Here is a 27,732-nt window from a genome sequence, read left to right on the forward strand (position 1 = left end):
TTATTCCTTATTCCTTATGACACATTAAGATTTGCAATAAAAGACCCTATTGCCAGCAATTATAATACGAAATAAATTATTAGATTATTGTCATGTGAATGAAAGGTAAAACATATTATGTCTCGTTGTAACAGTTTAGTAACTTTAGTTAAGTATTCCTCAGTTCTAACAGTTATAGTAGCTCGAGTTGAAAAATCTCTTGGCAACTCTGGGGCCACTTAAGACCATCTCGCGGGCCATGAGTTTGACACCCCTGCTGTCAACTGTTCTGTAAGGGTCTCCTGCATCAGTGCCATATGGTGCTACCATACTCAGACGCTTAAAGGCAAATGATTCTTGAAACGGTGAAAATAAGAGTTCGAGTGTTACCCACCAAATCCGCAACGGAAAGCAGCACTTGAAGGAGCTGCCTGAGTTTCTCCTCGATGAGGGCAAGCCTCATTCTCTCGGCCTCCACTTCTCGGAGCTCGTTCTCCAGAAGGGCTGTTTCTTCTTCTTTGATTTTCTTCTCCGTCGGCTTCTGAGGAGGGCACGTCTTCTCCTCCAGTGAGGAGAGAGAAAGTTATAAACAGAGAAAGGTTGCCTTCAGTGTGTGGTTGATTTTATGACATGAAACATTGGATATGATGGTTCTCTAGTTATGTTACTATTTTCTCTCAAGTACTAATTTAACTAAAATGCGTAACATTTCTTGTTATGAACGATGAAACTCCATAACGAACAGGTAGCAAATGGCTCAATTCAGTTTCAGTATATGTACTGAGACCCCTAATATTATCAGACACTTTTGTTGAGTATTATACGCTTTTGTATAATGTATTCAGTCCCCCAAAAGGAAAACACACATATATTTTAAGATTTTGAGTTTTCCAGTCAAAGTATCTCAGTTTTGATACTCTCTCTGTGCTGTCACATTTCCAAACCAAATCTCCTCAAAGGATGAGCTAATATTAAGCTCTGAATAATATCTTAAACTCTTTGAAGCCCATTTTCTCGGAATGGGGGAAGAAATAGCTTGCTTTCGCCAGTTCGTCGAAACTAGGGACGAATTTTCAAGATTTTTCATTTTTATTTTTGCTTGAACACATATAAAAGTATACAATACTCAGCACATGTGCCCGATAATATTAGGAGTCTATAAATATACAGAAACTGAATTAAGCTATTTGCTATCTGGCCGTTCTTGAGTTTTATCGTTATCTGCATTTTTTATGTGCTTAAATGACACAATTCAACAGTTCAGTTTCGTTTTGGAAGACTTACTTGTTGCCACTCCAACTCTGCCTCGTCCAGCGTCAGCTGAAGGTTTCTGAGTTCTCTTTCCAACCCCTCGATGATCTCAGTCGAGTTCGACGTCAAGCCATTCGGACGCGTTTTAGGCCATGGAGAGATGGAGGCTACTTCTGGCGAATCCTCCAAGTCTGTGATCACCATGGGCGATGTCTGCCCCCTCGGGGGGACAGGGCTGTCGTATTCGGAGGCTGGGCTCGACAGGGAGTTCGGGCTGCACGAGGAGATGCTGGAGGAACCGCTGGTTTGATTGTTGTGGTGCAGCAGAGATTCCTTGAGGCTCTCTTTGGATTTATTTAGGAGCCATAGGTCGTCCTCGGAGGCTGAAAGAAGAGAATGCCGTTTAAAAGAAAAATACTTTATTGTTATTGTTGGTAGTAGTAATAATAGACCTTTTTGTCCATGTGTTTATACTTATTATAGAAAGCATTTTTTCTGATGCCATGGGAATAGTCTACTACATTTACTTCTGTCTTAACTAACCTGAGTTATGGCCAGTAGACCTCTCTGGTGACCTTCTGAAGTCTTCCTCCCTTTCACTTTCCTCGCTGTAAAGGCCGCTGTCAGCACGACAGTAACTGTCCAACCTGAAAAACAAGTTGTATAAGTTACCCATAAACTGAGGCGTTTGGGGTCGTTTTCTCTAATTGAAAACGATATTTTCTATGGTTTTAAATGCATATGGGACATTATTTTACATGAGTTACCCATTAAATATGGCCTTGGTGATGGCTTTTTTCCGTAATTAAAATAAAATCTATTTTCCACATTTTTTAAAGGTAAATGGGACACTATTGAATCTACAAGAACCACCAAAAGCATATAAAGAATCCCGGTCACATTCAAGAGATTTAGTTTCCAACCTGCAAAATAAGTTACATACATTACCCATTAAATATAACCTTTGCGTTCATTTTCTATAATTGAAAAAATGACCATTTTCTATATAAAAGTTGAATGGGATACCATTCAATTTGCACCAATCATCAAACGGCAAGAATCTCGGTCACAGTCACTAGATTTATGAATACTTCATAGTTAGTGACATAATAGTTCATCATTTCCTCACATTTCATATTCCGTATACAGTTAGATAGGCAAGCCTTAAGGTGGGTGTGTCCACTGCTGGAAAACATGTCATAAGCATGAGAGCAACTTATTGCGCACTCATACAAACTTTTAATACAAGTCAGCAACTAATTGGTAGTCGTAACCAGCAACTGATTGGTAGTCCTGACCATTGCTTCGTACGATTCGTTTTGCGATTAGCCTATGGTTGTTGACTTATTGTCAACCTGTCAGTGATATGGATATTATAATTTTGCGACTTGTTTTCTTGACAGATTTAACCCACCCTTACGCACGGAATGCACGTGAATGGTAGCTTCACTCTTATTAGAACTTCATTTATTTCCCATTCGGAGTTATTGAACACACACACACACACACAGAGTAGAATTAAGTTGCTGACAAAAGTTTTACGTATTTGATAAGGGGATGATGATAAAAGTGGTAAGATTATTTATATGAGGGAAGAAAGATATTGAATGTATGTTTATGAATAACAAGAGGCAGAGCATTGATAGGGAAACAGCATTGTGTATATGATTATGGGCTATGCTACTTGTTTATTTTGTTTATTTTGATAACTATGTTGTGGATTTAGTTCACTTATCAAGTTAAATTTTGTGGAGGAATAGACTACGTTTATATAGAACTCGGTCTGTTTGCTTGACTCTTAATGAAATCAACAATAAAAACAGTCTGAAAGTCCACAAATGAGAGTATGCACTAAGTATGCGTTACAGTTATGAAATAACTAACTCGAAGTTGTTACTGAACATAAAATATAGTCACATAAAACATAAAAGTCTCTATGTCAGTATCACTTACAATGATAATATGCTTTAAACTACAGACACTATTGCTACTTATCGTTTGAATAGCCTGAATGTGCAGATGATGATACCCACTTGTTAAGGCAGACATAAACAGACATAAAAGGACAATGGTGTGATTAGCTTTGGATTTTTCCCTCGCCTTCCGTTTTTCCATCATTCCTGTTATAATATCCGGTCTGTCTAGCACTGAGATCATCATTGGTTTTCTTCAGGCCAACCCCAATCTTTTCCTACCCTCTGCGTTTCCATCAGACTTTGACTAGGTAGGGGCATGGATTCTCGTTCAATCGGCCTTTGGATTTACGTTAATGCATGAGAGAGAGAGAGAGAGAGGTTTATTAGTACTATTGGAAAGGCTAACAGGATATTAGGTATTCATACCCTCGTCTGATGCGTACCTACGCTGTTGGCAGACGTTGCTCTTTATCTTCATGATGTATTCAAACAGTCTCTCTCTCTCTCTCTCTCTCTCTCTGGTTAAGGATCTCTTGTCCTTTGAGATTTTCAGAGTCATTACTTAAGGTTATTCGCAGCGTCCCTTCGGTCCCTAACTGCGACCCCTTTCATGCTTTTTATTGTACCTCCGTTCATATTCTCTATAATCTTACTTTCCACCCTCTCGTAGGTCCCTTATAGTTCTATTCTATTCTCTGCGCAGGACTGTTAACTGTTAAAATGCCAAACACTGGGACCTATGAGGTCATTCAGCGCTTAAACAGAAATTGACAGTGAAAAGGTTTGAAAGGCGTAACAGGAAGAAAACCTCTAAGCAGTTGCATTATGAATCGACTGTTAGGAGAGGGATGAGGTAAGCAAGATGGAAGAAAGTGAATACGAAAGGAGGTAGAGTAAAAGGAACGAAAGGGGTTGCAGCTGGGGGCCGAGGGGACGCTGCAAAGAACCGTAAGTAATGCCTACGGTGGACCGCATGAGGTGCACTGACGGCACTACTCTGTTACGGGTGAAATAACTAGTAATTATTAGATTGCAAGAGAACATCGAGCGTCTGACGATCTCTGGTTTTACGAAACCCTTGGCATCAGTAGGTAATTAATTTTTCAAGTTTACTTTCACTTTTCTTTCGTTAATTCAGATTAATACATTACTTTTTTTTTTTTTTTTTTTTTTTTTTTTTTTTTTTTTTTTTTTTTTTTTTTTTTTTTTTTTTTTTTTAGTATTCGGTTGCCAATCATTTCAGCAGCACTGTATTCGGGGTCATCCTTAGACTCCCATAATCCTCCAGTCTCTCGCTCATCCTGCATCATTGCTCGGCAACTGGCAACTTTCGTAAGGCAAGTCATATTACGTCGGAGGCCAGGTAAAAAAAAAAAAAAATACTCTGGCTACCACCGAGGGGCAGTAGCGCAGATGACGAACTGACCTCAGACGACTTCCACCAGGGTGAGGCTTAATCACCCCTCACGTGCCCGTTCCAATGGCTGCTCCCCCCTTAGTCTGTAATTATTGTAATTATTATTATCGCTAACACCAACCTCCTCCGTCCACTCTTAGCACCAAGGCCGCCTCACGCTCACAGGTTATCTCTTTTTGTCGCCTTTCGTTTATTATATATTTTTATAAGCGAATACCACAGGAAAGTGATAGGCAGAAATCCAAGCGCTTTCGTCTTTACTAAGACATTCGCTCCTTGACAATGTCTTAGTAAAGGCGAAAGCGCTTGGATTTCTGCCTGTCATTTTCCTGTGGTATTCGCTTATTTAATGAAGTCACGCGCATATACTGTGATTTTTTAAGCATTGTATATATAATATATATATATTATATATATAGTATGCGTATGTATATATGTGTGTATTTATATATATAATGTTATATATATATTATTATTATATATATATATATATAAATATATATATAAATATATATATTATATAGTATATATATATATTATATATAACCATCACAACACACAACACAGAGGAAGAAAACAGCCAGGATTAGGCAAATCTTGGAATGAACTGCATATCCAGTGGCGTGGTCGGTTTGGTCTGGTCCTGGCACCTCGGTGGCCGCGAGTTCAATTCTCGGGTATTCCATTGAGGTGTGAGAGATGTGCATTTCTGGTGATAGAAGTTTACTCTCGACGTGGTTCGGAAGTCACGTCAAGCCGTTGGTCCCGTTGCTGAATAACCACTGGTTCCATGCAACGTCAAAACACCATACAAACAAACTAAAACAAAAACCACGCGCAGTGAGATAGTTGAACGGCGATGCCAGAGGTTGATATCAATCAAGATTAGAGAGAAGAAACGCAATGAAACTCATGGCTTTATTCAAAATTACAAGTCAGCTGCTGAAGATCAGATAGGAAAACAATTTTCAGAATACTAATAACAATGTATGCTAGAAATAGACCTTCTTTCAAACATGTTTTATTGAATATAATGGCAGAATTTACAGAACTTATTCCCCGTAGGGAGGTAATGCCTTGAGTGGACCTCATGTGGTACACTGTAGGCATCACTTGGGGTTCTTTACAGCGTACCTTTGACCCCTAGCTGCAACCTCTTTCGTTCCTTTTGCTGTGCCTCCTTTCATATTCTCTTTCTCCTATCTTACTGTCCACCCTCTCCTAACACTTGATTCATAGTGCAACTGCTTTGAGGTTTTCCTCCTGTTAAACCTTTCAGACCTTTTACTGTCAATTTCCGTTTCACTGCTGAATGGCCTTCGTTGCCCCAGTGCTTGGGCATTGTGCCCAAAATCTATAAATCAACCACAGAATTTATTTTATACAGAAGAATTGAGACAATTCTGTATAAGATAAATTCTGCCATTATATTCAGTAAAATATTATTATTATTATTATTATTATTTTTTCTTTTTTTGCTATATCACAGTCCTCCAATTCGACTGGGTGGGATTTATAGTGTGGGGTTCCGGGTTGCATCCTGCCTCCTTGGGAGTCCATCACTTTTCTTACTTTGTGCGCCGTTTCTGGATCACACTCTTCTGCATGAGTCCTGGAGCTACTTCAGCCTCTAGTTTTTCTAGATTCCTTTTCAGGGATCTCGGGATCGTGCCTAGTGTTCCTATGATTATGGGTACAATTTCCACTGGCATATCCCATATCCTTCTTATTTCTATTTTCAGGTCTTGATACTTATCCATTTTTTCCCTCTCTTTCTCTTGAACTCTGGTGTCCCATGGTATTGCGACATCAATGAGTGATACTTTCTTCTTGATTTTGTTAATCAACGTCACGTCTGGTCTATTTGCACGTATCACCCTATCTGTTCTGATACCATAGTCCCAGAGGATCTTTGCCTGATCATATTTGCGGCGTTGAGTTTTGACTTGAGTATTGCCTTGAGTCTTTGCATATATTCTTTCCTGATGGTGTCCTTTATCACTTGGTGTTTTATATCCCCTCCTTCCATTATTCCCAGGTATTTGTATCCTGTCTCATCTATGTGTGTGATGTTGCTCCCATCTTGTAGCTTTATCCCTTCAGTCCTTGTTACTTTGCCCTTCTGTATGTTGACTAAGGCACATTTTTCTATTCCAAACTCCATCCTGATGTCCCCAGATACAATCCTTACAGTCTGGATTAGACTATCTATTTCCTTGATGCTCTTACCATACAGCTTAATGTCGTCCATGAACATCAAATGGTTAATTCTGTTGCCTCTTTTCTTGAGTTGGTACCCGGCACAACCCAATTCTGCAGTACTTTTGTCATGGGAATCATGGCTACTACGAAGAGTAGTGGGGACAATGAGTCGCCCTGGAAGATCCCTCTCCTGATATTAACCTCTGCTAGTCTTATTCCAGAGCTTTTAAGTATTGTATTCCAGTTGCGCATTGTATTTTTTGAGAGCTGAGGGTGGTGGTTTTCCTCTGCCCCATATATTTTCAGGCATTTTATTAGCCATGTGTGTGGTATCATGTCGAAGGCTTTCTTATAGTCTATCCATGCCATGCTTAGGTTGGTTTTCCTTCTCCTACTGTACTTCATTACCATTTTGTCTATCAGGAGCTGGTCTTTTGTGCCTCTACACTTCCTTCTGCAGCCTTTCTGTTGGTGGGGGATGGTGTTTATCTCTCTAAGTAGTTGTATAGGCCTTTCACTGATGATTACCTGTTAGTAAACTTCCACATTATTGGTAGGCAGGTGATAGGCCTGTAGTTACTGGCTACATTTCCCTTACTCTTGTCTTTTTAGTTAACTAAGGATGTTCTTCCTGTGGTCTATCCATTTGGGTGCATGGTGATTTGAGATACAATGCTGGAGTTGTTCTGCTATTCGTGGGTGTAGGGCCTTGAAGTTTTTGAGCCAGTATCCATGGACTTCATCGGGGCCTTGGGCTTTCCAGTTTGGCATTTTCTTTAGGTGGTGTCTGACTGTGTCTGTCGTGATCTGTGTGTGTGTCTGACTGTATCTGTCATGATCGCTGTGAATCTTTGTTTTATTCTCCCTGTTTCTTCTTCCTTGACTTCCTGGAGCCATGTTGCATGTTTGTTTTGTGATACTGGATTGTTCCATGTTTTCCCAGAGTCTCTTACTTGGTTCGGCTTCAGGAATTTCTTTGTGGTTGTCTTCCCCTCTTAGCTGGCTGTAGTATAGTCTTTTCTGGTTGGTTCCGAATAGTTTGTTCTGTTGGTATCCCTTATTCCTGTTCATGTACCATTGGATCTTATGTGCTTTGGCCTTAAGCCTCTGTTTTACATCTATGTTATTTCTCGTTGGTTCCTCCCTTGAGTCTCTTACTTGGTTCGGCTTCAGGAATTTTCTTGGTGGTTGTCTTCCCCTCTTAGCTGGCTGTGTAGTCTTTTCTGGTTGGTTCCGAATAGTTTTTGTCTGTTGGTATCCTTATTCCTGGTTCATGTACCGTTGGATCTTATGTGCTTTGGCCTTAAGCCTCTGTTTTACATCTTCTATTGTGTTGTTTAGTCCCCTCTCTTGTAATTTGTATTTCTCGTTGAGTTCCTCCCTTGTTTTCTTGCTTCTTAGCCTTTTTTCTGCCATCTCTTTCAGTTTACTCAAGTCAGATCTCATCACCATGATTTGCTTTTCCAGGCGCCTTTTCCAAGGAGGTTGCTGTTTTGGTCTGTGTTGGGTTGGTTGTGTTGGTGGTGTTGGTGTTCGTATCCCCATTAGTTCTGCTACTAATCTTGCTCTGGCATATGCCAAGTTATTTGTTTCTGTGATATTGGTTGTGTGTATTATTCCCATTATTTCATTGACCCCCCTTGTTTTCTCCTTTAATTTCTTGGTGTTGTAGGCTTTCATGGAGGGGATCTTTGTTCTCTCTGTATCTGGCTCCATCCATTGTCTAATCTTTTCTACCCATTCCGTCCTCTCTGTTACTTCATCGGTGTTTCTTCATGTGTCGTTGTTTGATACATCATCAACCGTGTCGTCTTCTGTGGCATCGTCTCTCAGTTCGTCTTCGTGTAATTCATTGTCGTGTGTCATTTCCCTTTCCAGTTCCTCTCTTTCTGTTGGGGAGAGCCAATTCTTTTTCTTTATGTTCCTTACTTGGTCTGCCAGCCTCTGCTTCGTTTGGGGGGTGTTATTCCTCTCATTCCAGATGTTGACCAACCTTCTTCTATATCCTCTCTCCGTCGGGTTGCTTCTGATGTAGCGTCTCCATATTTCCTTATTTTCTTCTCTTGTCCATTTCTTCCTCTGGTTTGCTTCTGTAGCTCCAATCTCAGGCTGTTGGTTACTGTCGTTGTGGTGGTCAGTTGCTGGATGACGACCTCCAAATACCTGACCGTCTTCCCCTTCAATTGGGTTGAATACCTGGCTGCCGGACGAAGCTCCACTTGCTAGAGGTTCCTTTTACGTCGTTGTCGTTTATTCCTTCATTTCTTTCCATCATTGCTGAGTTTTGCTATTTAACCCATAGCTGGACCCTACCCCATCAGGGATAGGTACTCATTTACAGCTGAGTAGACTGAGGAAATTATGGTAAAGATCCTTTCCCAAGGAATCAACGCCGAGGAGAGCGGTCACCCATCCAACGACTGACCAGCCCCAATGTTGCTTAACCAGTCAATTGACGACCTAACCCACTCCGCCACACATGAACTTATTCATTGAATTTCAAGCTTCTAAAGAATAAAATGACGTTCACGAGAAAGAAGTAAGAGCGGGTAAAGTGAAAGAAAGAAAGAAAGAAAAAGAGAACAGTTTCGCATTAAAAATGAAACAAAAGGAAAAATAAAAAAGAAGAAAAACATTTCCTCAGGACAGACAGGTCGTCGAAAATCTTGAAAGTTTGAACTAGTATTCGGATTTCTTGTGCAGCTTAAGGGGAAACAGACCGGATGTGTTGCTTCGAGAGTGAATTTCCAATGGAGGACTCCTAGACTTTTATTAAAGGAGTTTCGTGCAGTTGAAGACACAGGCAGTGAAAGTGATGGGTGGAGGAAAGTGATGGATGGAGGAAAGTGATGGGTAGAGGAAAGTGATGGGTAGAGGAAAGTGATGGGTGGAGGAACCCAGCCTCCGAAACCTGTGAACTGTCTCACTTTGAGTTTTATTAGGGTTTAACTTCGTCCCTGACAGTGAAAGCTATGTATCAATTTTACCTCAAGTTCTGTTGAGGCAGGGGATCTTAACAGGGGGTGTCCATCCCCCCTGGGGGTATGAGATCCATATGGCGGGGGTGTGGGACCTGATCTCTGGATGTTTGTATATATTTGATTTTAATGTGTCAGTTATACATGGGTACATTTTGTAAATAAATAACTATACAAAACTATCAATGCTTTTGACGTTTTTGTATGTTCTATTCATAAGTATTTATACCTAAAGTACGTATTAAACTGGTTATAGTAAGTTAAATTGTCAACAAATAGGACTTAAGTAGACTTAAGGAAGGGGGGTTATGGGACCCTATTGGGGACTTCATTGGGGGTCTGGAGTCATCAAAAGGTTAAGAACCTCTGTGTTAAGATTCAGTAAATGCAGTTAATGGTCCCCCGTAGAGTGGTAGTGCCATTGATGTGCATCATGCGGTGCACTGTAGGCATTACTTGAGGTTCTGAACAGCGTCCCTTCGGCCCCTAGCTGCAACCCCTTTCATTCCTTTTACTGCACCTCCATTTATATTCTCTGTCTTCCATCTTACTTTCCACCCTTTCCTAAGAGTTGATTCACGGTGCAACTGCTTTGAGGTTTTCCTCCTGTTACACCTTTGGCCTAAAACTTGTATTCTATTCTGTTCTGTATTCAAGGGATGGAATCAGTTATTGATTTCATTTATACCATTATGTTTTCGTGAACGAGATTAATATATCTTATCGCTTACATACCTTTTACTCTAATATATTCTCAACATTGCAAGAAAAAATAAATGAGAAAATAAGTAAAGAAGAGAGAGAATCATTCTCTCTGAAACCCGACGACCATGATCCTTACCAACGACTCGAAAATATACAACTTTTCAGGAAGGGTAGCCAAGCGCAAAAACTTCAGTTATCATGATTCATTATTTTTATTTTCTGACGTTTTTCTTCTTCAGAGTGTCATGAACCCGACAGCAGCCCCTCGGATCGCAGAAGAAAAAGATTAACCTTTTTAGTAAGATTCACAATGCCCGTGGGTCTTAGTTCGCTGTGGCTAGCTGGATTTTTTTTTTTTTTTTTTTTTTTGGGGGGGGGTTTTTTTTTTCTTCATGGTTTTGTCGATGGGCGCTTGGATGTATTGTTCTTTATCGGTGTCTTGGTCTTTATATGATTATGTGATACATGTTTAGTTACCTGGATTAACTAGGCTCTTTCAACACGAAAAATTATCTTAAATGAAGGGTTTTTTTTATAACACCTCTCAACACTTCCCTTACTGGAGTGGAGAGCTGCTTATTGCAAGAACAAAATCGCTTTTTTTTTGTATAAAGTTAATTTCCCTTTGTGACTGATGAGCAGTTGCCACTCGTTTAATAATGTTAAGCGATAAACTTTGGAAAGTCTCATAAGATGTAGATATGTTTGTTCATTTGGGAGTAGGATCCCTGTCGACTGCAACAATTTGAAAAACCACATAGTTTTGGAGCCAGAAGTTTGGAATGGTATTATTTTTCATTATTCAGAAGATGAAAGCTGTTCGTACGGAACGAGCCCACTGAAGAGGCCACTGACTTGAAATTCAAGCTTGCAAAGAATATTAAGGTATTCATTAGGAAGAAGTAAGACGAGGTAAAGGTAGATACAGAAAGAAGAGACCCCACTTGTTGGAGTTCTGCAACTTTGATCAGTAAAACTGGTGATAGCTACATCATCTTTGTTCATTTGTGATGCCAGAACTCTTCTTCTATCATAGGTTTCACAGGCGATATTCCCTCGGCTCCTAGCTGCAACCACTTTCGTTTCTTTTACTGTACCTCCCTTTATATTCTCTTTCTTCCATCTGACTTTCCACCCTCCTCTAACACTTGAGTCATAGTGCAACTGCCGTTATACCTTTCAAACTTTTTACTGCCAATTTCCGTTTCAGCGCTGAATGACCTCATAGGTCCCAGTGCTTGCCGTAAATTCTGTATTCAGTTCAATTCAGCAGGAATTGAAAGAGTACTGACATTGGGTTTATACACTAACAACCTTAATTTCTGCTCAATATTTGATTTCATTGCTGCTTAAGTTAAAATAAGCGTTTTGTATCTTAACCTGGTTGAATGTGATGCCTAACCTTTGCTTTTCACTCTGTCGTGTTGGTGAAAAAATGCCTTGGGATTATTCGAAGAAACTACTATAGAAGCTGCTTCATTTTATTAGTAATTTCATTTAAGAGTTTTTGCGTTTTGCCGTCTGTGTCTGTATAATAATTTCATTGGGATTTTTTTGCATCGTAGATGGGATGATCCTGCGTTTTCCCGCCCATTTCATTTATAAGATGAAGGAGCGATTGCAACACGATCACAGACGCCCACTCGGTGCTGATGGACTTTATTTTGACAAGGCCAGCAAGGCCTTTATCGACGAAATGCCGTTAGCTGACGGAGCCTTGAGGCGTTTCATACCTGACTGAAATCTCTCTCTGGGTGGGAAAGTTGTATCTCCAGCGTCCGGTTTTACCCAATCTCCCTCAAGTTCTTGCCTATTTTTTTTCTCTCTCCATTTTTTATTTAATTTATTTATTTCTTATATTTTAACGAATGTTGGATCTTTCTCGTCGTGATGACTGACTCCCTTGATGTCTCTAATTGAATCTCCCTTCTATTGAGTGCTTGGCAAGGGAGCAGCGCCATCAATGCACCTCACGTGGCGCACTGTAAGGGATATTTACTAGGGTGGTCCATTGCAGTGACACTTCGGCCCCGAACGGCATCCAGTTTTCGCTTACTCGGGGGGTAAGCCTACAAATCATTTGTTGTTGTTGTTTTCGCTGAAAAGGGTGTTTCGTCTTGAGTGAAAGAGACAGGAATTTTAGGATTGGATATTTGTGATTTATTTATTAGAATGAATAATTAAAACAAATAAATAAAGCGGATTTATTTTCATTTGCGTTTGTGAAACAACGCTCTATTTGACCGTAGATTTTAGCACACGCCCCGAGTAAGCTGGAGGTCGGATCACGCTTTGTTAGCCTGTTACTTGACCTCCATCCCCGGTACATATCTTCAGGTTTGCTGTCCAGCCTCTCTGACTACGTTCTCCCAGCACCACCTTGAGATCCTTGCTTTTCATTCCTATTATTTTCTGAATCTCCCTATCTTGCTGTCCAACCCCGCCAGCTCCCTGTTTTCGTTCCTTTTACTGTACCTCCATCCTTATTCTCTTTCTTCCATCTTACTTTCCACCCTCTCCTAACAATTGTTTCATGGTGCAACTGCTTTGAGATTCTCATGTTACACCTTTCAAACTTTACTGTCAATTTCCATTTCAGCGTTGAATGACCTCATAGGTGCCAGTGCTTGGAATTTGACCTAAATTCTATATTCAATTCTATTCGACTGTCTTCAGCGCTGAATGGCCGACAGCACCGCAGTGGTTGGGTTGATGTCCTAAATTTCGTTAAAGTGAAATCATAAAATCAAACTTCCTTTTAGCATATATAGTTTTTCATCTTCAGTCCTTAGTTATGGCGGCTCCAGAATGTGTAGTAAGCTTTCTGGATCGTAGGATGTAGCCTACGCCCTTTTCCAGCTTGTCGTCACTGCCCCCTGGGTGGGGGCGGGGTCAACTAATGCCCAGTGGATTTTCGGGAAATGGACCTAAATCCATCCTGTAATGGGTATTAAAACTCGCTGGCGAAGCGAGGCTATATGATCTACAAGTAGAAAGCTGCAACTCCTTCCATTCCTTTTGCTGTACCTCCGTTCACATTCTCTTTCTTCCACCTTACTTTCCACCCTCTCCTAACAGTTGTGTAACCTTTTACCCTCAATTTCAGTTGCAGCGCTGAATGACCTCATAGGTCCTAACGCTGAACTCTAGATTCTATTCCTGAGGAATAGTCTCAAGCGAAAAAGGAAGGTTTTGAGAGCTGAAATTGTAAATCGCAAAGAGTGGACGCCCATCCAAATGTTTTGGTCTCCAAATGGCCTAGTTTGTGATTTTGTGACCAAGAGAGGCGAGGGGTTGCCACAGGTCTCTTTTTAACCAATCTGATTACCACTTCACTCGCATACTCTCTTCGATAATGGGGTGATACGAGCTAAGAAATATCTCCAAAGCTTCGAAACCACTTCTGCTGCCATTAGATGATAAATAAATAAATAAATACCTCAAGTTATCTATTATAAACCCCGTATGCTTATGAAGAGGTGTATCGGATTAAAAAAAATATAGATACCTTGAACTACCAACGATTTTTCTCTGCAAATGAAAGCGCCTCAGTGGCGTGGTTGGTATGATGTTGGCGTCCCACCTCGGTGGTGCGCGGGTTCGATTCTCGGCCATTCCATTAAGGAGCGAGAGATGTGTATTTCTGGTGATAGAAGTTCACTCTCGACGTGGTTCGGAAGTCACGTCAAGCCGTTGGTCCCGTTGCTGAATAACCGCTGGTTCCATGCAACGTAAAAGCACCATACAAATAAACAAACAAACAAATCTGCAAATGAAAAGTCAGGAAGTCTTGAAGAGGCTGTTCGATATCTTGAAACGAACAGTGGTTTTAGGCTGTCAGTCTCGTGGCAGAAAATAGCAGAAAAATAATCTGACTAGAATATCCGTCTGGACAAATAGACATTGAAAACCAGGACAATGTCGCCTTCACAGCTGGCTGACTTCCGTTAAAAAAGAATAATAAAATACAATAAGAATAAAGAAATGTCTTTGGAGTGTCCTGGCCTTGGCTGGTCGGCAGGTATTCCCTTGCATTTCGTTCATTCTATCTCTTTCTAATGTATGCAAGAATTTACGAGCAGGAATTCCTCTTTACTACCGAAGAACATAACACGTAGGTCACGAGCTTTGCCTCTTTATTAAGTGTAATCTCATCTTGGCCATTGTCTTTTTTTCCCGTTATTTCCTGTCGGAGTCGTTTTAAAAATCACTTCTTTTTGTATAATTAAATCCGTAGGGAGGGTTAGTGCCGTCAGTGCAACCGTGCGGTGCACTGTAGGCATTAATTAAGGTTCTTTGCAGCGTGCCTTTGGCCCCTAGCTGCAACCCCCTTTCGTTTTTTTTACTGTGCCTCCTTTCATATTCGCTTTCTGACAGTTGATTCATAGTACAACTGCTTTGAGGTTTCCTCCTGTTACACCTTTCAAACCGTTACACTTTCAGGTTCCGTTTCAGCGTTGGACGACCTCATAGGTCCCAGTGCTTGGCTTTTGGTATAAATTCCATATTCAATTCCATTGTATAAATAATATACCCGTTTCTTTCCCTAAGGCATCGGGGGCTTTATTGTCCCATTAACATTTCGTACTCAACAACCGTCTGCGGATATCACTGGCAACAACACCCTAATTATCCGTTCATGATTTCAACCTCAAATGAAAGTCGTGAAGTACACTTGAGAAAAAAATATATATATATGTATAGAAAATATTTGGCCGGACTTTGGTAGACAAAGAAGACATTTTAGAGCTCAAGGTCTTTGAAAGCTTGAAAATTAGTTTTTTTTTTCTGAGAGAGAATGGAAGGGTTGTGTGGGGGGGGGGGGGGGGTGGGGGGGGGGGGGGGGGGGGATGAGACGGCTTTGTACAATGACCAATTACGATTTCACAGATAGTAGCAATGGCACTTTCGTCATGGCTAGAATTATTAGTCGTAGAACTTGGTATATATACTTATGCTATTAAAAGTTGATATTTGTGTCTTGTGTCCGAGTTGCGGATATATTTGGGAATGTATGCTGCATTTAGAGAATCAATTCGTGTGTTTCCCTTTAAATAAAACCGCTTTTAAAGTCGTTAAAGGCGCTGGAAATCATTAAATCGTCGAGAGAGAGGAAGAGAGAATGATCGCTGTATTTGAAAGGGTTGATTATAGAAAATGGGAGTATTATCGTTTTCCGTTGATCGTACGCGAGGAAGGTGAGAGGGGAGACTGCGCTGAAGTAGTTACAATGTTACACAGCATCACTGTCCCCCAATTCCCAAGCACCTGCCCCAGCCCCCACTATAGGTACCTGGGTATCTTGTACCCGTATGGGCTGTCGCACACATACAGACACACACTCACACACACACAAGAACCCTGAGGAGCCTCTGGAGGCCGTTATGGGTAGAATGCCCTGAGCTTACTTTCCTAAGGTAGTCATGCGTTACCGAGCATTGCGGCACGTTTTGTGAATCCAGCCTTTTGACCTGATATCTCCCCCCTCGGCTCCTCCGCTCGACCCACCCCATTCCCATTGCCCCAGTTCCCTAATTGCCAGTTGTAAATTCCAGTCTTTATGACGTCTGCATCACTCTGGAAAATATTTAGTTTCACGAGATTCTGAGATATTCTCTCTCTCTCTCTCTCTCTCTCTCTCTCTCTCTCTTTAGAGTTTCCCCGGACGATTTTGACCGAGCGCTAGAATATTGAAATATAAGCATAAAATTTCCACATTGAAATGCTCTTGTAGTCCGTAATTTGCGGCCTAGATCGGGTGATATTTTTAACACCTATAACGCAGGCAATAATTTTCATTTTTTTTTTTTTTACTTTCCGTTATGCTTCCCTCTTAGTCTCCTTGACCGCGCACACATTCCTACATTAAGGTTACTTCAATCACAATAAGAATTTCTTTCTCTCTAAGCAGAGAGAGAGAGACGATGAGAATTTCTATCTCTCTAAGCCTAAGTAGAGAGAGGAGAGAGGAGGAGCGTGAGAGAGATGAGAGAGAGAGAGAGAGAGAGAGACGAGAGAGAGAGAGATTTGCCGAAGCCGAGAGAAATGAGAGAGAGAGAGATGAGAGAGATATCACCGTGCTGTCTGATAGATGTAGCAGTTATCTCCACATTTCCTCTTCCCAGGCGCGACTTACAGAGGTTCTGTAGTCGGTGTACTGAACAGGGCAATCTTGGGTATTCCTGGATCATAACAAACACGAGCATTAGAGTTACACAGTGTCGCATAGCGCTGGCAAAACATAGTATTGTACATTGCACCTGGTCTAGTGGTCAGGACACTCGCCTCACCAACGAATATGCAAGTGTGATCTTGGCAAGGGTGTATCCATGCCCCGAGGCTCAAAGGGGAATCGATGCCCGAGATCCCAAGACTGGGGCATCTAATTAACAAATGCCTACAGTCACGGGTACCGAACAGTCTTTCCTTGGAAGTAATGAAACTGCAGCTTCTTTAACTAATCCTTCCATATCTTCATTTCCTGGAACACCTAGATACATGAGCTGGAACCCAGAAAAACTGAACTGATCTTCTTCTTTTGATAATATAAAGCCATTGTAAATTTTTTTTAACTAATGGGTTGGGTTAATTAAAACCCTATAGACCTTGCAATACACTCTATGCATTAGCTCTGCTGTGAACATAGTATTCACAGAAGACAGATGGTATAGATCTCCAGAGGCAGAGAACAGTTCTCCTTAAACTAGAAGTCTTGGAATAAGGATGACTTGAAGGAGTCACCAGTTGCTAACAGAATCTTAAACCTTCAACTGGCTAAGTCAGTGTACATGCAGTGAGGCCTTTGCATGATCTTAGAAGTTTCTGATGATCTCTACCCCAAGGAGTGTGAGCGGCCAAAATCTTGAAAATATGTAAAAGAAAACTTCAGATATTATCTTCAGCTCCATAAGACTAAAAGCGTGGGCCAATTTGCAGTCAAAAGCAATATGCAGAAATTGGGTTTTTCTAAACGTGGTCTGCGCTGATCTCGTGTCTATTTCTGGATCTGGGTTTATTCCACAAATGTATTTCCTTCTTACCAGTCTCACTTGTAATTTCATCCATTTCAAAACCCTTTTCTCACCTGCTTTGAATTTTCTTCCATCAAAACAAAGGTCAAATATACCTCCAGGTATTCCTTCCTTACCATTACATCGATCAGGTAGCTCCTCCACCTGGGAAACCCTGTATTCCCATCAATCAAACCCCTTTTGAAACATTCCCTGACTCGATAACATTCCAATAACTATCCATTCCCATGTAATTCCAACAACTCTATCTGGCAAGACTTTTACCCATTCGTTGTCATCTACCTTTGCATATACCCCATAGAGTGTATTGCCGTCAGTGCACCTCATGCAGTGCACTGTAGGAATTACTTAAGGTTCTTTGCAGCATACCTTCGGCCTCTAGCTGCAGTCCCTTTTGTTCGTTTTACTGTACGTCCTTGGGAGAGGGATATTTCTTCCTTTATTCCATACCTTACTTTCACCCTCCTCCCAACAACTGATTCATAGTGCAGCTGCTTTGAGGTTTGTCCCTACCTGTCACATCTTTTAAAACTTTATTCCTCAAATTTCCGTTTCCGGTTGGTCTAAATTTATGCCCTTCAGTTCATTTCTAATCAATTCTACCTTAGCATTAACACCACTTTGCATAACACTCCTGTCATGTTCTCCAAATTTATCCAGTCTAGATTTTACCTTTCAATAATATTTATTTTTATTTTTGCTCATACTTTTAGCGTCGTTATTTATCAGTTTCTGGTCATTTTTATAGTAATATTTACGATGCGGATTAGGAGACTAAAATTCACCATCATTTGACTGCTTTAGTTACATAGAGAGAGAGAGAGAGAGAGAGAGAGAGAGAGAGAGAGAGAGAGAGAGAGAGAGAGAGAGAGAGCTAGTTTGGGTTCTAATGTGAGGTTTTAAACCTACAGGAATGGCAGATAGAAATGAATTTATTCGTGGTAAAATTAAAAAGATAACGTTACAAGTTAAGTGTTTTCCTGAAATGTTTTTAATGAACAAAAACCTAAAGCTCTCTCTCTCTCTCTCTCTCTCTCTCTCAAACATTTCATATTTTCAAGCAAAAAAAAAGGGTTTAAAAAAATTTTAAAAAAAATTTTTTTTTTTTTTGCATTCTCCTTAAACTCTTATTAAGATGAAAATTTGTGATTTATATTGATTTGCGTTGTACCATAAACTCACGCTTTGGTTATCCAAATCTGAATGAGAATATATATGTGTGTGTGTATATATATATATATATATATATATATATATATATATATATATATATATATATATATATATATATATATATATATATATATATATATATATATATATATATATATATATATGTGTGTGTGTGTGTATATACATATATAAGACTGGTAAAAATGTTCTGTTACAACAGAAATCCATCTAATAAAAGGAGCCCATAAAAAACGCCCAAATATAGAAAGTCTGTACTATATTTCAGAGACTGCTCTCTCTCTCTTCTGTATTTTGGCGTTTTTTACGGGCTCCTTTTATTAATATATATATATATATATATATATATATATATATATATATATATATATATATATATATATATACTCCACATTATTACTGGTTGCTTTGCATTATCCTCCCCCGTTCAAGAGAACCTCCTGACACCTAAATTATCAAACATTTCGAAATGCAGGTAAATCCTGCCACAAGAAAGAAAACAAAATGATTGACCAAGGTGGTCCAAAATCGGGTCAGAGGACTACTTATAATGTTCTGTTTCTATATGTATATGTATATAAATATATATAATATATATATGTATATATATATATATATATATATATATTATATATATATATATAAAGTAAAGCATATGTATTTATATATATTAGTAAAGGTATAAGCCACGAAGGAAAGTGAAACAATGGAGCAGCTGTAAGATCTTTCGAGCTACTTCAGTGTTCCACTTCCTTCCTGGCTTCTACCTTTATTTATGCATTTATCACGTTCCAAACTTTCGTGATTCAGTTATACGTATATATACGTGATATGCATCACTGAAATCACGAAAATATACGGAACTGGATGAATCTATAAATAAAGACAAAATCGCCGAAGGAAAGAGAAACGATGGATATCTGCAAGGCCTTTCGACTTCTTGTCCTTTACTTAACAGAAAATAAGTCGAAAGGTCTTGCAGGACTCCATCGTTTGTCTATCCATCATGGATTTGTCTTTATATATATATATATATATATATATATATATAATATATATATATATATATTTATATCTTATATATATATATATTCTATATATATATATATATATATATATATATATATATATATATATATTAGTGTCTTGCGTATGAGCACTTTTGTGCTTTTAATGTGTTTGCGTTTGAGTACGAGTGTGGATGGAATCCTTGAATGGAATCCTTAATATTCAGTAATTACAGGCTCAGCAGCAGAGAAATTTTCCAATTACTGCAACAAGCTTTCTAGAGGTTTGCAATTACAGTTCGACTGGGCTGGGGGAAGTGTCATGATACTGCAGCTAGTTTGGAAGTAGATCTGAATTACCTTCTACGTTTTGTAAAAAGCAAGAGTTCTGAGAGTTGAAGATTAATTACTGAAGGAAAATGTATTCATAAAAATCTCTCTCTCTCTCTCTCACACACTGAGGGACCTGGGCGGGAAACCCGAACGATCTGTAAGGTCTGTAAGGTAAGGTCTTTCTCTCCAATAAGAAGTGAAGATTAATTATTGTAGGAAAATCGAACGGCAACTATCTTCAGGAAAGATAGTTTGCTCTCTCTCATCTCTCTCTCTCGTCCTCTCTCTCTCTCATATCTCTCTCAATAATCGGCGAAGGTCACATGGGCCCAGAAAAGCTCCCTTTCACCCGAGGAGCATTAGGAGAGCCTGGGCATAACAGAACGGTGGAAGAGCTTCGTCATCGCTGGCAGCCTCCTTGAGATTTGTCATTTTCTGCCGTGGACCGAGTCATTAGCGGTTATTGCTTTCGGAGGCCGAGCTCGGTGCATTGTTCATAGCGCGAAGGACTACTCTAAGAACCAGGAAAGCAAAATACAGTGCTTTAAAGATCAAGAAAAAAAAAAAAAAAAAAAAAAGAAAAAAAAAAAAAAACACGCCCGAGCGGCGTGGTTGTTATGGTATTAGCGTCCCACCTCGGTGGGTCGTGGGTTCAATTCTCGGCCATTCCATTGAGGAGTGAGAGATGTGTATTTCTGGTGATAGAAGGATGCACATAAATAATGTGTGAAACGTCTTATTAATAATTATGGCCCTTTTTGATGTGTTCGTTGGACCCTGCTGAACGCTGTTTATATATATATATATATATATATATATATATATATATATATATATATATATATATATATATATATATTAGAGTAGACACACTGATAATAATTATATGAAGACTTCTGCAACTTTTTTTTTATTTTATAAATGTTCATTGAGATGACAAAATTCATGATTATCTAGCAGCATCCCTAGGCACTGTATGTACGCACCGTACCCAGTTTGAGAGTCGCTGGCCTAGCGAGTTCTCCTTTGCATCCTTGGCCACCACATTCAGCGCGATTTTTGAAAAAGAAGGTATTCAGTGCTGATTATAAGTGGTTCTGAGCTCCTTGTTTAGTGATCAAGGCTGGACATCTTTCCAGCCCGTCTAGGCGAGTCTAACTCGTCATCTCTCATTGGCTTTACGTGATGGAAGAAATTTTAGATCCATAAGGATAATGCAGGAGACATTTTTAGAATTTAGATTTTAAGTTGACTTTCCTTGATGCAGTCGACTAGCTGCATGATCATACTACTTTTCTGGCTTCTTCAACATTGCAATTTATTTTTCTTTGATATTATTGTAATTAAACAAACTCTGCTTCTTTGGATGGCTGGTCTCGAAACCACCTCCGTCGCATGAGTCATAACTTGCTGCATGTTTTTCAATCTAGATGTCTTTTGGGAATTACGAACAGGAGAGAGAGAGAGAGAGAGAGAGAGAGAGAGAGAGAGAGAGAGAGAGAGAGAGGTCATATCGTGACCAAAGGATCCAGGTTCATAACCACTTTCATTCTTCTGCCTTGTTAAGGTTTCTGTTGGCAGCTGAGATTTCAAGTATACGTAGCTGCTTCGTATAACGACTGAACGTTATCAGCGGAGTTTGTTAATGAACTTTGCCTTGGCCTGTGTGGTACATAACGAGGTCTAAAGTATTCTTTAGGCCTTGGTACATAGTAAGGCCTCGCTTATGGAACGAGGGGTTTCCTTGTTATTATTATTATTATTATTATTATTATTATTATTACACATCATATCAACGTTGGATTTTAGCTTATTTTCTTTATTTCAGGGGGAGCGAGAACTGACTGCTGATTTGAAAAGGACTGCATACATTGAATAAGGCGAGTATTAACCTTCTCCCTTTATCATATCTCTTACACGCCATTTATCCAGTTTTTGACAGGCCTTCCTCTCCCCCTTCCTAATTACGCACTCTTCACCTTGCCTTACTGTACCTCCTTTCATATTCCCTTTCTTCATCTTACTTTCCACCCTCTCCTAACACTTAATTCATAGTGCAACTGCTCTGAGGTTTTCATCCTGTTACACCTTTCAAACCTTTTACTGTCAGTTTCCATTTCAGCGCTGAATGACCTCATAGGTCCCAGCGCTTTGGGCCTTTGGCCCAAATTCTGTGCTCTTTTATTCTAGATGAAAATGTCATCCTCTTAGTTGTCGGATGTGATGGTCTGAAGGAAGATGGACGCAGGAGTTTGCATTCATAAACTTACTGCGCACCGAAAATGTCAGATCTCTGCCTATCATTAAACGTTGAGCAGCTAACAACGCCATCCTATAAATCGCTTGTCCTTTGGCCTAAATTCTATATTCAATCAAACAATATTCACCATCCCGTCATCCTCAGTTCCGTCAAGTCTCCTCTCGATCTCTTGCAGGCACACTGCTGCCTCAACCATTCTGTGACTTTAGTTTCCGCTCTGATTCCACCCTCATTTGATATATATTAACTCCCAAATACCTATACGAATCACTGGCCTCTGTTTTTCCACTGTCCACATTAACACCCATTCCTTCAGTTCCATTCAATCTTCCTGGTTTTCATTTATCTTACTCTTGCTTACGTTTACTCTCACTTTCCTTCCCGTCCTTGAATCCGCATTACGTTATGACATGTGAATCATTACGGAAAATAACGTAAGGGGCAGCAAGTGTACACTGGGAATTAATAAAAGATATTTAAAAAGACTGAATATGTCTGATTAAATAATATTACCTTGTAAATTCAAAAACCGATTATGTCGGATTAAATTATAATGACCTCGTAAGGATGCTTGAAACGGCTATAGTCAGCGAAAGAAAGAAATGGACTGTAAACCATGAACTAAAATACATACGTAAGCACAATATACTCATATGTAAACATTTTCGCAATCATTGGCTCCGTCATAAGATTTGACACGAAGTAGGTATATTACTTCTGCCAAGAGGGTTGTGTTTAGTTGGGTTCGTTAGTATGTTTCTTTGGTTTGCAGGTTTGGCAGGTTTGAAAAAAAGGTGGTCTTATATTTTGCCGAAATATAATTCTCGTGATTGCCAGGAAGTGGTTGGATATGGGACGATGAAGATGATCTCTTGGGTATTTTGGTATTACGTTTTAGACCGTGAAGCTGTACGTGCCTTTACCGTAGATTTTGCTGAACAAATTTGAATTGTTATTTTAAGCAAAGAATGCCTGAATAGGGGGATTCCTTTGGAATTCGACTCCTGGCCAATTACTGTCTGTTAAATCTGGTGTTCTAGATGTTTGGCAGTGGCTGATTTATTCCATTTCCGAGCATTTTTATACTTGTTCCTTCATTGTGTTACCTGATTGCTTTTAGGAAACCTGTAAAATCTTCCTGAATTGACCTCACCCCTCAGAAGTCATCTGCACGAATGATAAAGTTCCTCGTTGGACGAGTGGGTTACGTGCTCGCCTAACGATTCGGTAGTCCAGAGTTCGATTCCCCGCTCTGCCAACTGGAATCAGAGGAATTTGCTTCTGGTGATTAGAAATGAATTTCTCGATATATTGTGGTTCGGATCCCGCCATAAGCTGTAGGTCCCGTTGCTAAGTAACCAATTGGTTCCTAGCCACGTAACAATATCTAATCCTTCGGGACAGCCCTAGGAGAGCTGTTAATCAGCTCAGTGGTCTGGTTAAACTAAGATATACTTATCTTTTTTTAACCAACGAATTATAAAAAGCGAGAGATGTACGGTAAGTGAAACCATAATACTTTAGGGCTCTCACATGACTTGGCGTCGTTCGCTCAAATCCAAGTCTCTTTATGAGACATGCAATTCGCCGGTATTTTCCTACATTTCTGTATATTTTTACCAGTCGTGCGGAGAGAAGTTTACAGTTCTGTCAGGCTAACCATTTGTCTACTCATTTTGATGAGTTGCTGACGGGAAAGGGTAGGGATATCGTTCAACCTTCCTCAATTATTATTATTTCATTATTATTATTTTTTGGTCTATCACAGTCGTCCTATTCGACTGGGTGGTATTTATAGTGTGGGGTTCCGGGTTGCATCCTGTCTCCTTAAGAGTCCATCACTTTTCTCAATGTGTGCGCTGTTTCTAGGAGCACATCTTCTGCATGAGTCCTGGAGCTACTTCAGCCTCTAGTTTTTCCAGATTCCTTTTCAGGGATCTTGGGATCGTGCCTCCTAGTGTCCCTATGATTATGGGTACAATTTCCGGTGGCATATCCCATATCCTTCTATTTTTATTTTTCAGGTCTTGATACGTATCCATTTTTCCTTCTCTTTCTCTTCAACTCTGGTGTCCCATGGTATTGCGACATCAATGAGTGATACTTTCTTCCTGGTTTTGTTAATCAACGGTCTTATTATTATTATTATTATTATTAATTTTTTTTCACTGCAGAAGCTTACCAGCAGGTCGAAGGTCTTTTTGGCTTTTTGCATCGGGAATGAAAACAATATTAATGGCGTAGAATTCCCTCGACACTGAAGGAGGATCCATTGTTATGTGCGACTGAGACCGTTCTTTTGAATAACTCATTAGCCAGACTGACGACTCTTATCATTTAACCATAAATGAGTCAGGCTAATACTTCCGTCCTAATTCTTGTGCGGGTGTTTGTGTCTGTCTCTGTATATGTGTTTGTGTATGTATGAATGTATATGAGGTAGAGTGAAGGCTTAGGTGAAAACCAGTAGATGACTGGGTGACATTCGCTTTTCCTTCTATGAAAGCCCAGCAGAGAGGTCATTAAGAGTGCCATTGTTTCATGAAATTGCTGACAACGATGAGTGGAGCTCCCGCAGAGAGAGAGAGAGAGAGAGAGAGAGAGAGAGAGAGAGAGAGAGAGAGAGAGAGAGAGAGAGAGAGAGAGAGAGAGAGAGAAGAGATAGAGAGAGATGAATATTATTTTGCTGGTAATATTTGATAGTTATTTTGAGGCTGCTTCCTTAGGGAATATTTTAATAATAATTAGTAACTAATTCTATCTCGGAATATATTTGTAATTCAGGAGATTCATCGGTTAGCAAAATTATCTGTACTCGGAAGATGTTGATTTGGTATATATATATATATATATATATATATATATATATATATATATATATATATATATATATATATATATATTCTTTGTAGTAATAATTTAGTTCATGATGGTACAAACGAATATGCAGATGGAATGTGTAAAATTATCTTCGCCTGATAAACCAGCAAAATAATAATAATAATAATAATATCTTGTTTATTTCGGCTCGGGGCCATATACATTGAATATACAAAATACAGACAGTTACATACACAATCTAGATACATGAGACATGATAAAATAGTAAAAGAAAATGAATAATCGGCACTTATCCACAAAATAGCTGAGGTAGCATAAAAGCTAGTAATCATCATACTGGTAATAAGTAATAATATTGGTGAGAAAAAAAAAATATGCATTGAGAGTAGTAACAGTTGGTGCACATATTATATAACTCAAATTTCAACTAGAGACCTTAGGTGGTTACAGTAGTCAGGTCCAGAGGGCTTAATACATAAATTAAATGTAAATAAAACTTTAACTTGATAGTAATCACATTAATAATGAAAAATAAAATATCAGCAATAAATGTAATAATGACAAAAAAACTGCAATGTCATCTTGCCAGTACAGAGATTAAGTCCTTTAGGGGACAAAGGCCTCCTTTTCCCATCTTTCCCACAATTTAGATTTTCTTCTTGCTTCACTCCTTAGGATGCTTTGTATGAGCGAGTTGCTGCTGTTTCTCACTCGGGTTACCAGACTGGACATAGTTCGCCTAACAATGATTTTAAATTGTCCAGGTGGTTTTCTATGAACATCTGTGTGGCGAGTGGTAGCGGGGAGTGTTTGTGAGGCGTCTCAGAATTTCATTGTGCACAACAGTGATGCGTCTCATGGTCTCTCGGGTAATAGTTCGTCCAGAGGGAACACCCATAGATTCTGTAGCAGTACGAGCGGAATAGCAGCAGTTTCACGTCTCGGTGACAGAAGGCAAACCTCCTTGCAATCATGTTGCCAGCTGCACATAGTTTACGACGCCTCTGTTCAATGTCTGCAGTATCTTTTAGGTCGTCGGTGATAATGTGACCCAAATACGGAAATTCGTGCCACAAATTCCAGCCGATGGGTTTCCGAAGGAAAATTTGAGGTTCTGCAATATGCTTAAGCGATCTCGAGGGCAGCGACACTGCCTTTGGGGTCTTGGTTTCGTTGTAGATTATATCAAATTCTCTGCTATTTGGCGCAGGTGACATGAGTCGTTGGAGACCTTGCACTGATGGGGAAATCAGAACCATATCGTCGGCGTAACAGAGGTTGTTTATAGTTGTTTCATTGACGGTGCATCCGATTGGGAGCGAGTTCAGTTTGACATTCAAGCATCTGTACGTATTAAACAGGTATGGAGAGAGAATGCCCCCTTGCCGAAGCCGTTTAGGGAGCCGAAGGTGTAAGATAATACGTTACCCCATTTGACACAGAATTGCTGTGTGGAGAGCCAGCAACTAAGAAAATGCCAATTAGATACAGGGGTGTGCCCCTTTTATGCAGCTTCAGGAAGAGCTTCAGGTAGTTTACTCTGTCAAATGCTTTTCTCATATCTACAAAACAAAGGAAAACAGGAGAGGCTGATGATAGTAGTAGTTCAGCAATTCTTTCAGTATGTATGTGCAGGTGTCGGTTGAGTGGTTTGCTTTAAACCCGAACTGGTTGTCAGTGGTGTGTAGAAAGGGGAGAAGTCTCACTAGAAGAACAGACTCAAGTATCTTCGATTGCGATCGTTGTGATTGCAATCGGCCGGTAGTTGCCAGGGTCAGCTGCATCCTTTAGCTTGTTTTTGATTAATGGTATCAAGTGAACTAAGAGTAGGGAGTCTGGGAAGAAAACCGGTGAAATGATGCACGCATTAAATAGGGCAGCTAGCAAAAATAAATGTAAAATTATCGGATGGCAGTGAATTTGAAGGCCTCTGCAGGAAGACCATCACAGCCGGGCGATTTATTATTAGGCAGGCTGTTTATGGCATCACTGATGTTACCTGGCGAAATACGGTCTGCAAAATGAAATTGAATGTTGTCAGTAAGGAGGTTATCTACATCCCTTCGGGAATCTTGATCATTTATGCAATTCAGGATATTGTTGAAGTGATCGCCCCACATACTTGCAATAGCTTCGTCTCCGACTGCTTCCCTACTCTCTGTGATAGCCTTTTAGTTTTGGGATTTAAAGACTGGATATCTTCCAAAGACGAGGATAATCACCAGATTCTAAGTTTCTAGACATTGCATCGGCTCTTAGTTGTTTTTCATTTAACCTGCAGTGCTTAAGAGCAAGTTTGAACTGCGCTCTCGCCTGTCTCATTAGCAATGCAGTGTGCCCTTCCCTGGGGCTACCATTTTGCCTCCACAGTAAATACATTTCTCGTGAGTATGTATACAGATCTTTAACCAAGTCATTCCATCCAGGTATATTACGAGAATTACCTTGACGAAATCTGTAGGCAGTCCTGCCCGAAGCAAGCAAAGCGGAGATTATGTTCGAGTAGAATTCATTCAGATCCCTCTTGTGGTGGTCATTTCTACAATTTGTGTTAGTACAAAGTAAGGCGGCTGGCCGGTTTGAACTATTTGACCGCAACCTGGTTTCCGTGGTCGCCCTAA

General features: G+C 39.8%; 2 protein-coding genes across 2 annotated transcripts in view; one reads left to right on the top strand and one right to left on the bottom strand.

Moving 5' to 3' along the window:
- Positions 1-27,732, top strand: part of LOC135212153 (RNA-binding protein 7-like) — a 340,935-nt gene that overhangs the window by 52,130 nt on the left and 261,073 nt on the right. The window contains exon 2 of the mRNA XM_064245572.1: positions 21,839-21,890. The gene's annotated coding sequence lies outside the window, so the exon portion shown is untranslated. The remainder of the gene's footprint in view (positions 1-21,838; positions 21,891-27,732) is intronic.
- The window catches only part of LOC135212152 (uncharacterized), a 246,450-nt gene that overhangs the window by 4,048 nt on the left and 214,670 nt on the right, over positions 1-27,732 (bottom strand). Inside the window, exons 4-6 of the mRNA XM_064245570.1 lie at positions 1,774-1,877; positions 1,264-1,613; positions 374-541 (exon numbers count right to left, since the gene is read on the bottom strand). Of these exons, the coding sequence (XP_064101640.1) occupies positions 374-541; positions 1,264-1,613; positions 1,774-1,877 (622 nt within the window). The remainder of the gene's footprint in view (positions 1-373; positions 542-1,263; positions 1,614-1,773; positions 1,878-27,732) is intronic.

This window comes from Macrobrachium nipponense, chromosome 40 (assembly GCF_015104395.2).
Source record: "Macrobrachium nipponense isolate FS-2020 chromosome 40, ASM1510439v2, whole genome shotgun sequence".
Taxonomy (NCBI): Eukaryota; Metazoa; Arthropoda; class Malacostraca; order Decapoda; family Palaemonidae; genus Macrobrachium; species Macrobrachium nipponense.